This window comes from Anguilla anguilla, chromosome 14, assembly GCF_013347855.1.
Source record: "Anguilla anguilla isolate fAngAng1 chromosome 14, fAngAng1.pri, whole genome shotgun sequence".
In the NCBI taxonomy this organism is placed as follows: domain Eukaryota; kingdom Metazoa; phylum Chordata; class Actinopteri; order Anguilliformes; family Anguillidae; genus Anguilla; species Anguilla anguilla.
The window spans coordinates 40,660,916-40,671,357 of record NC_049214.1 but is presented as its reverse complement, the minus strand read 5'-3'; the positions used below and the strand labels follow the sequence as shown (position 1 = coordinate 40,671,357).

Genomic DNA, 10,442 nt, shown 5'->3' with positions numbered 1-10,442 from the left:
TTTGTGTAGTTAGCCGTAGTAGTAGCTCACATACGATTTAGCCTCGTTACGAGACGGCTACGGTGTGAATAACTGATGGAATTATTTAGCTGCAGTAACTCAAACGCCACGGAGACTCCCTGTTCTAACTTTGAATCGCGCACACTGTTGGAGCGAAATATCAGGGGCAATGGCTATGATTTTGACATTAGCCACCAAGGAGCTTCATGTAATAATTTAGCTAAAGCTCTAGTTACAAAGGCCTACATTCTTAGATCATTTTTCAATTGAATACTTTTTTTTCATTAGCCCTATGTGTGCCTATATAAGCTGATTCAATTATTTAATTATTAAATAAAAATGGAAATCATGAACAGAAACTTGGTTTTATTCATAACTGTCAGTGTTTTACATCGCAGCATAAGTTTTTTTTTTTTTTTTACATTACAACATATGTTTCTGTAAATACTTGAAAATGAAAACATGTTACAATATACAAAATAAATTATTTCCATTGCATTTATTAAATAATGAAATGCAATTCACTGATGGTTATCAGTTTGTATAAGCACACATCATATATTGAAATATTAATCATGAAAAAAATGGTTTTAAGCAGGTGTACTCTTTTGACTTGCAAGTATATCATAATATAGCCCAGTGCAGTGCAAGTGATATTTTAGAATCAGGTCAAATTATACAATTTTGCCTGATCACTTCTACAGTCAAAACTAGAATTATGAAGAAAGGCTTATGTGTGTGTGTGTGTGTGTGTGTGTGTGTGTGTGTCTGTGTCTCTTGCAGACTGTTGTGTGCAAAGCGAAGTGGTGCGAAAGCATGTGAACTAAGCGTTACACTGACTATTGTGGTACTCAAAATATTTTCCCAAGGTTGGCAGGTCTGAATGCAGGATCTTTGAACAGCTCAAAGACTCATTTCTGTATTACCCAAAGACTATGGGCTACTGCAGCTGCCATGATCCCCCCCCCCCCCCATTCAAGCCAAGTAAACTGGGGGATGATTGAGAGAGCCAGGAGATGATTGGGAATTTAGCCAGGACACCAAGGAAGACCCTACTCTTAACGTCATGTGAGAGATGGCGACTCCTACAGCACTGTGTCCCCGTATTGGGGTTTAATTTATCAGGGGAGGATCACCCCTAGTGGCCCTCTGGTCACCCATCCAAGTGCACCTGCTTAGCTTCAGCCATTCGGCTGGGGCGGGGTACATTGGAGCAGGCAGCACCAGCACCCACACAACTGCCTCCCACACACACATTTTATATAAAGATGTATATGCTGTTATATTATTATATATCATAAAATCAATGTATGCTGAACATATTCATATCCTTCGTGTACTGATTTCCCCTGTAGGCGAACGCCTCAGTCGGAACATCCCTGCTCCTAGCCTTGGCATGCCCTGTGACTCAGCTGGAGACTCATTTAGTGCATTAGGTTTAAGTTCATCCGGTCGATCAAAATTATATTTCGGGTTCGGTGTTTGAGGTAATTGCAATTTGTCGTTGAGATTTAAATTTATCATTATTTCTTTTTTAAACTGTTAGCCTACTCGTTGACGTACAACTTGCTTTCAAGGGCCTGACATCTGGCCAATCAGCTGCCGATCTGCGTGTTAAAGGGAAAAAGAACGCGCCCCACTGTCTCGAACACGCACACGCGCTGCAGCGTGTTTTCCGCTTCTTCAGTGCACCTTCACTGTATTTATAGTCTACAAATCTTACTGTCGAGAAAGGAAACAGAGGGATCTCTCGGAAATCTTCTGGAGTCTCATATTGCAGCACCTCTTGCCTCTCCAACCTCCCGGCATAACTGAAGATCGGACTCAAAGATTTGAAAAGGACAAGAGAACTCCACTTTACCAAAGCGAGAACATAAGGTAAACAGTACAGCAAACAGTAGCACTTTGTTGGCCAGATCTACTGTTTAATACAAATGATTAATATCATCGTTATTGCAGTTATTTATGTTTTGATTAGCATATGTTAATATTAACACTGTCATTGTCGCTAATAGGCATATATTTCCCAGATGTTACAGACAGCCTATGATGTGTTATCTAAACATGTTTTTGGTTTTGAGCCCGCAATGACGCAAGTAAGGGTTTTGGTCCCGTAATGCGGTAGATTAAAATTGAATAGGAATTACAGCACGTCGCAAGCATTAAACATTTTGACAGGAGAAACATAATTAATTGTATATCTTAACACACATTAAACATCACCATAATGAAGACAAAAATTAACTTTAAAGGCAACTTTAAAAATCATTTTTTTGTGCATATTCCCCAAAGATTCGAAAGCCTGTTACCGGGTTATAGGCTATATTTTAATATGATCTAATTTGGTCAAACAGCCTTTTAACAGCAATATGCATTATTATGGTTATTATTGTTGTTGTTAATGTTACTATTGTTATTATAATTATTATCCCGGTATGTTGGATAAGTAGCCTACCAATGAAACTTGAGGGAAGTTATAGCCACCAGAAGTCAAGAAACCTTTTTACGAGGCAGCAACACCCCAGACAAACGTGTGTCTTAGGCCAGATACCCTACATAAGTACGGGAGAGTCGGTATAAATGTAACAGTTTTGGATTTTGCTAATTTACTCGGGATATATTTTGCCTAGCACTTCAAACAGCTCTGATGTCAGTAGTCATTACCCGTTTCAATTACGTTCATAACTTAATCGAGTCGGATACAATTGAAACTCATATGAAATTCATATGACCTAGTCAGTATAATTGTAACAGTAAATGAGAACACCATATGATGCACACACTAATGTTAATAAAGGAAACACATTTGTGATGGTAACCGGAGACCAGCCACAGCCGCAGATTATGATGTGTGGGACTTAATGAAAAAACCTGTGCTAACTTTGACGCACAAACAGCTTCGTGACCTACCGTGAAGTGAGTCGTGGAAACGTCCAAATCGACGAGGAAAGCTGTTTTTGTTTGTTTCTTAACACCCAGGTAAGTCTTTTCAAGGCAAATGGTCTACTATGCCGATTAATCTGATGTGTGCTTTTTATAAATTCCTGTGGCCAGGTGGATGGTTCTGTTCCATTAACCATGTGCAGCATCCAGAAGATGATGCTGTGTCAACGCAGCAAGCAAGTTAGCTGAACGCACTTTACATTAAACACTGAACTAACTTAAAAACACGTTGGTGAGTAGCATGCTATTAATTTATTTAATTAATTTTAAACTCAGTTTAAAATGCCTATGGTATCCCCACAAAGACACTACGTAGATGTGATTCAACACCATCTAGTGGCCCTATTCTCCAAATCTGAAGCCCTCCATGACCTCCCTGGGTACCAGCGCTCTCGTTTACTCTTTAGATTGCATTCTGTAAACATATAACGGCAAAATGCACGTTGTTTGTTGTAGCAACTCGTCATAAGGCGTCATAATTGTGCGAGCTGCTACATTTACTGGGACACCACGATTTTGGTGACAGAAAACAATCCCCGCTAAAATTGACTCAGAAAACCATACTTTTTCAAGGACATAAGACTGCTGATGTATATGATTTATTGTAAATAAAACAATGCCTTATAGCCGAAAATTACTTTCGGAACAGATTTTTTACTTAACTCGATCAAAAACAGTTTTTGAGAAATATTTCCCACGAATGTTGTCGAATTGCTCGTTTTTTTTTTTTTTTTTTTTTTGGCACTCGGTAGACAACTGAATTTCGCGTGTACAATCCTGAAATGGCTACTGCAGCAGTGCACAAAACATTATTGATTGTGTTGCATTTATGATGGGTTACAATTATACCGGCTCGAATGACACCGCCGGGCCGACACACTGCAAACGTAAGACCGGGTTGTACACCCTAAACACGCGTTCTTTAGCTCTGAAATTCTTACCACTTAATGCAGTTCAAGTGTCCCAGCGAGGGGCGCTATAGTAAACAACTCCAGGATAAAGCCGTCATCTTCCATCATCCCATTATTCCAGCAAGCTTTTACATATCATTTAGATTGCATCCAAGGGTCAACAGCAGTGTCCTACCAGGGAATCGAACCTGTGACCTTTAGCTTCTTACACATTATATTGCACTGCCGCCCTATGCCATATGCCCCCAACTATGAATGTGCTGTATTTCACTCGTAGGCTGTATGCACATTGCACATGTTCCTCCTACACTGGAGTTTGGTCTGAATAAGCAGGTCTGCCACATAAATGTAACGAAATGTAATTAATTGTTTAAATCGTGGCTTGCAACCGAAGCTCTATCGGCCCCTGGTGGTAGGGAACTGAAATACGTGCTAATTTATATATTGGGGAACAATAGAGATGTGTGTGTGGTAGTGTTGTGTTTTTTTATTATGGATCATTGTCCAGGTTCATGTCCAAAAGGTTTTGCATGTGCTAAATGTCTCAGTAAATCAGGCCCTAAATCTGAACTGCTTCAGTGAAATACTAATGAATAGTATCGTGGCACTATCCCAAATAAAAACTACAAGCACAGGTTCCTATTCAGACAGACATATTTAATCAACATTTGCCCTTAACTTATATTGAGATGAAAATCTGCATTTTTTCTTCAAAAGCAGAGGCATAGTAATGATTCCATCACTAGTCTGATCATCTACATTTTTATACATGCTTTAGTGCTCTGGTAACTTGGTTTGTATATAGATGTAAGAGCTATAATGAATGGAAATTAGACAGCCATCTCAAACCAAAAAGCAATGTCACTGTTTGACAAATTCCTTTAATCTGTGTCGGCAGAGAAAGCAGGACAAGACATTTTTAAAATAAAAAAACGAAAAGAAAAAAAAAACAATTCAGTTGCACAGTTAATAGCTTTGTTTATGACACATTTTTGTTGTCTTTTGTTGTAAACAGATTTACAGTACTGGTCTGAAAAATATTCAGAACAATGGTCCTTTTTATAAAACTTGTACAGACTGTCTGAAGTAGAATTTTAGTAGAATTACTAAAGACAATCTTGATAAAATGACCAGTTAGTTCTTTTCCATTTCCGCCTCCTTCTTTGAGTGGAGTACTTTCCCAACACCGTTTATCTTTAATCAAGCCAAACAAAAACACTTTTCTTCCACAATCGCTCCCAAATTAAAAAGTGAAGGACTCTGTGATGGCAGTACCCCGTCTAGACTAAAAGGAAACGAGGTGAGCCTTCTCCAGAGCCTTCTCCAGGGCCCCTTCTTCAGTGTCTTCTCCAGGGCCTTCTCCAGAGCCCTTCCTCCAGGGCCTTCTCCAGAGCCCTTCCTCCAGGGCCTTCTCCAGGGCCTTCTCCAGAGCCCTTTCTCCAGAGCCTTTTCCAAGGCCTTCTCCAGAGCCTTTTCCAAGGCCTTCTCCAGGGCCTTCTCCAGAGTCTTCTCCAGGGTCTTCTTCAGTGTCTTCTCCAGAGCCCCTTCTCCAGAGCCTTTTCCAGGGCCTTCTTCAGAGTCTTCTCTAGCGCCTTCTCCAGGACCTTCTCCAGACCCTTCTCCAGAGCTTCTTCTCCAGGGCCTTCTCCATAGCCTTCTCCGGGGTCTTCTTCAGTGTCTTCTCCAGAGCCTTCTCCAGAGCCCTTCCTCCAGGGCCTTATCCAGAGCCTTCTCCAGGGTCTTCTTCAGTGTCTTCTCCAGGGTCTTCTTCAGAGTCTTCTCTAGAGCCTTCTCCAGGACCTCCTCCAGAGCCCTCTCCAGTCCAGAAGGCTTCCAAGTCCATTTAGGTTACCACAGGATGCATGAGATCAGGGAGGAGCATGCAGATTCAGTTAATTCAACCAACAAATTCTGGAACATTTTTGACACGGAGCCTTTCATTGTAGACAAGGCTTTCCCAGCACATCAGTATATGTTGGGTCAATAAATGTTTCTGAACTAAAGTTGGTTTTATTCTTAAAACATGTCTGTAGGATAAAAATCATACCTGGCATAGTTAAAAATTTTCCGCAGCTTGATAACTCACAGTGGTCTGCTTGTCCAATCAATGAAGTTTTCCTCTCAAGCATTTTTTCCCCCCAATAGCTAAGAGATGGAGGGCAGTGGCAGTGCTTGGTTAGCGCCCGCTTGTGGAATGGAAGGGAACTGCAGCAGGCCGGCTTTCGAAGTGGCGGTACGCCAGAGCACCTCCAACCGCAGCCTGCCGTTCGCGGACGTGGAGCTCCTGCAGTCCTACAAGCCACTCATCATCCCCTGCTACGCCCTGGTGGTGCTGGTGGGCTTCGTGGGCAACTACCTGCTGCTCTACGTCATCTGCCGCACCCGCAAGATGCACAACGTCACTAACTTCTTCATCGGGAACCTGGCCTTCTCCGACATGCTGATGAGCGTCACCTGCGTGCCTTTCACACTGGCCTACGCCTTCAACCCGCGCGGATGGGTGTTCGGCCGCTTCATGTGCTACCTGGTCTACCTCACGCAGCCCGTCACCGTCTATGTGTCCGTCTTCACCCTCACCGCCATCGCCATAGACAGGTGGGTGGGGCCTGTTCGTGTGTGATTGCGCAATGCCTGGGCTGAAGCTAAGGAGGTTGCTGTGGGGTGTAGCAGGGGGCCACGCTTCGTGTGCTTTTTAAGAGGATGATGTACCGAGTACAAAATAAGGCTGTCCTCAGACACAGGTGACACGGTGGTGCCCATGTGGGTTTAAACAAGCCGTGGGCCATTTCCAAAGAGAGAAACACTTCAGAAAAATAAATAAATAAATACTGAAAAAGATGAGGGAAAATTTCTTAATGTTCCCACTCACTGCCCAATCATTCGTGGCCTTTTGAAGTAGATTTCAGCCAGATAGAGCATGTCTACAGGGTTTGGCATACTCTTTCAATAGAGGACTGTCTAGTATTCACAAGAGTCCAACACTGAAAAGTTAAACAAAAGGCAAAAAACGAAATCCTTTGTGTCACCTTTTGGGAAGGACGTTTGGGGAAATGTTTGTCACCAAAACTTCCTATTCTTTAGTAGCCATCAGGCATGCTATGTGTGTCAATTTCAGCCAATTTGAAATTAGAGTAAGGAATCCTTCTCCGGAAGCAGCAGCAATGGTATGCATGTCAAAATGATTATTTAGACATGCATATGAAGTGTAACACCTGCATCCAAATTTAGCTTCTCTGGGTGCCCTGTATTTGATGGTGAACAAACATGGATGTTCACTTGAAATGCCTTTCTTCTCTTTGAAAGCCTTGTCCTGTGTCAGTTTCAAAATAAAAAAACTCAAGAGAACCACAAACAGGATGATTTATATCCTGTATATATATAATTATATCATATAATATATATATATATATATATATATATATATATATATTATTTGAGCCTATAATTCACACACACACTCACACACAGGTGAGATTGCAGTGATGAGACTGTTTTAGGTATGACTGGAAGTCCATATGTATCAGTGCAAGACAGCACAGCAGATGTTCAAAAGGCAGGTTTGTGCTCTTCCAACTGCCTACCTGCTCTCCCCTCATACCCCCTCCTGCCCCTTGCTGTTGCAGATACACCTAACCTCCCTCCCTCATACCCCCTCCTGCCCCTTGCTGTTGCAGATACACCTAACCTCCCTCCCTCATACCCCCTCCTGCCCCTTGCTGTTGCAGATACACCTAACCTCCCTCCCGCATACCCCCTCCTGCCCCTTGCTGTTGCAGGTACACCTAACCTCCCTCCCTCATACCCCCTCCTGCCCCTCTCTGTTGCAGGTACTATGCCACCGTGCACCCGCTGAAGAAGCGCATCTCTGTGCTGGCGTGTGCCTACGTGCTGTCGGGCATCTGGCTGCTGTCCTGCGGGCTGGCGGCTCCTGCGGTCGCCCACACCTACCACGTGGAGTTCCGGAAGGAGGGCTTCACCATCTGCGAGGAGTTCTGGATGGGGCAGGAGGAGCAGCGCCTGGCCTACGCGTACGGCACCCTGCTCCTCACCTACGTGCTCCCGCTGTCCGCCGTCTGCGTCTCCTACATCTGCATCTCCGTCAAGCTGCGCAGCTGCGTGGTCCCCGGCCACCGCAGCCAGCTGCAGGTGCAGGCGCAGCGCGTACGCAAGCGCAAGATCTTCCGGCTGGTGGCGCTGGTGGTGGCAGCGTTCGGCGTCTGCTGGCTGCCCATCCACGTGTTCAACGTGCTGCGCGACGTGGACATCCGGCTGATCGACAAGCGCCACTTCCTGCTCATCCAGCTGCTGTGCCACCTGTGCGCCATGTGCTCCTCCTGCTGCAACCCCTTCCTGTACGCCTGGCTCCACGACCGCTTCCGCGCCCAGCTGCGCAAGATGTTCGCCCGCCGGCCCCGCGTGGGCGCGCACCCCAACCACTGCGCCACCGCCAGCGTGGTGCTGTAGGCCCCGCCCTCAGTCCCAAAAGGGAGGGGCAAGCAGCGAAACCACTGCGCCACCGCCAGCGTGGTGCTGTAGGCCCCGCCCTCAGTCCCAAAAGGGAGGGGCAAGCAGCGAAACCAGAGGAGAGGGGATGGAAATTAGTGGGCGGAGCCAATAGAAGGCACAGGGCGGAAGAGTGACAGATGCAGACACAAACCTGTGTGAGATCTGGTTAAAACGGTTCAACCCTGTGCTCGAGATCCCAGGGCACTAACCAGGCCCAACCTGGGACAGTGCCCATAGCAGCCAGCGCACGATCAGACCCCTGCCCACGAAGAACTTGGAGCACAGCTGGGTGGCACACACACAGGCACTCTCAGCCAGGGGGAGGAGTTATAAAGTCATGTGACCTTCCCTACACCACCCCCCTGAACAAGACCACCCACCTGAAACTGAAACGGCCTCTCCTGTATAGTTCTACAGTTCTCCGCTCATGAGCATGAACCGGAGGGCCTGTCCATGCTCACTTCAGGCTGTATAATGCAGCTCGCCCTATTCATGCTGCCACTCATGTTTCACCCTCAGCTCTGTGAAATGAGAAGTAAATGAAGGACGGACCTGTGTGGCCATGCTGTCATTATGACCTGCATGTGTGTCCGTCTCAACGCGTGCATTACAGCGGTTCCTCTTCCAGGAAACTCATCAGACTTTCCCCATCCTGTTGTCATATTGAAATAAACAATCTTTGTCCTGTTTCTGTAACCTGTGGCATGTTTTACTGAGAACCTAGTTATTTTCAGTCACACCATTAAAGCTTGGTCCCAAATCAATTAACCTGACTTTACTGATTCATTAATTATTTGTATGTCTTTTACTCACAGTTCAAATGTACTCTTTATGGGGGTTTAATGGCACTGTTATGTGAATAAGGAGAGTGCACTCACTGCAGGAGAGTGTGGCCCGAGGCATGCACAGTTCTGTGTATTACAGGCTGCAGATTTCTTTGGATTTGGCTGGGCTTTTACACACACAGTTCTGTGTATTACAGGCTGCAGATTTCTCTGGATTTGGCTGGGCTTTTACACACTCAGTTCTGTGTATTACAGGCTGCAGATTTCTCTGGATTTGGCTGGGCTTTTACACACACAGTTCTGTGTATTACAGGCTGCAGATTTCTCTGGATTTGGCTGGGCTTTTACACACACAGTTCTGTGTATTACAGGCTGCAGATTTCTCTGGATTTGGCTGGGCTTTTACAAACACAGTTCCGCTAATGAGAAGATTGGAGATGAAAAACGCAGGCAAATTAAAAGCTCTCCCCCCTGCGTCACAACACAAGCCGATATACAGGCCATGTCCCAATACAAACCCAGCCACAGCATTTTCACTATTTGGCACACTTGTCCTTCGCAGGGTACAGTGAGCTTAACAATTTGTTGCGGTTATATCTACAAAAAAAATACACTTTAATTGTTTAATACACTAATAATGTATGGAATATTTTTGAGCTTCTGTGAGCTTTCCACCTAGCCTTACTAGTAATCAGGTTACTTTTCTCCGACGTCAGTCTGGCTTAAAAGTGCGCCCCAAACTTGATGTCATTTGAGGTTCCTTTTCCGTTAGGGCGCTAAGTGAGGGAGCTCACTTCTAAGGGTGTAGGCAGCGAGGCACTGGCCAAATTGGCTGTGGCCCTGGGTTTGCCAAAATGCAAGCAAAATTTAATGGATGACCATGAACAGAATGAGAAGTTAACATTAAACATCAAAACAGTTCTTTTCTTTCCTCTTAAATTTCATGCAAGATTGAGTGTGGACTTAAACTAAATTTGGCAGTAAGTAAATGTCTGAGTAAGTAAATGTCTTGAGTATATGGGCCACATTACATGTGCTCTGATGCTGATGTAAGAAGATGTTAAAAACCTCCCAAACTGTAATCATTAACATCCTGAAGCCACAGAACACATGGAAGAACGGGTCATTTATTTAGGATGTACAACAGTGAAGATAACTGAAAATGGCTGGCTTACAATAATACTCTCACTGGAAAAGCAAGATAGACAATTCCTGCAGAGAGTTATCCCTGGGCATTACAAATAAAACTAGACAATTCCTGCAGACATTGTGAAGTGTGGTCGACTTTGTGCTGAAC

At 44.5% G+C, this 10,442-nt stretch overlaps 1 protein-coding gene across 3 annotated transcripts; it reads left to right on the top strand.

The window, feature by feature from the left end:
• The first annotated feature begins 1,663 nt into the window (after window positions 1–1,663).
• On the top strand, window positions 1,664–9,128 carry LOC118212388 (prolactin-releasing peptide receptor-like). 3 transcript variants are annotated; one of them, XM_035390207.1, is made up of 3 exons: window positions 1,664–1,878; window positions 6,000–6,449; window positions 7,682–9,128. In XM_035390207.1, the coding sequence occupies exons 2-3, from the start codon at window positions 6,007–6,009 to the stop codon at window positions 8,316–8,318; spliced, it is 1,080 nt and encodes a 359-aa protein (XP_035246098.1). In that variant the 5' UTR covers window positions 1,664–1,878; window positions 6,000–6,006; the 3' UTR covers window positions 8,319–9,128. The 3 variants fall into 3 exon arrangements, with proteins under 3 accessions (XP_035246098.1, XP_035246097.1, XP_035246096.1); XM_035390206.1 differs by having other exon boundaries at window positions 1,664–2,979; XM_035390205.1 differs by lacking the exon at window positions 1,664–1,878 and having other exon boundaries at window positions 5,996–6,449; window positions 7,682–8,318; window positions 8,391–9,128.
• Window positions 9,129–10,442: the final 1,314 nt, after the last annotated feature.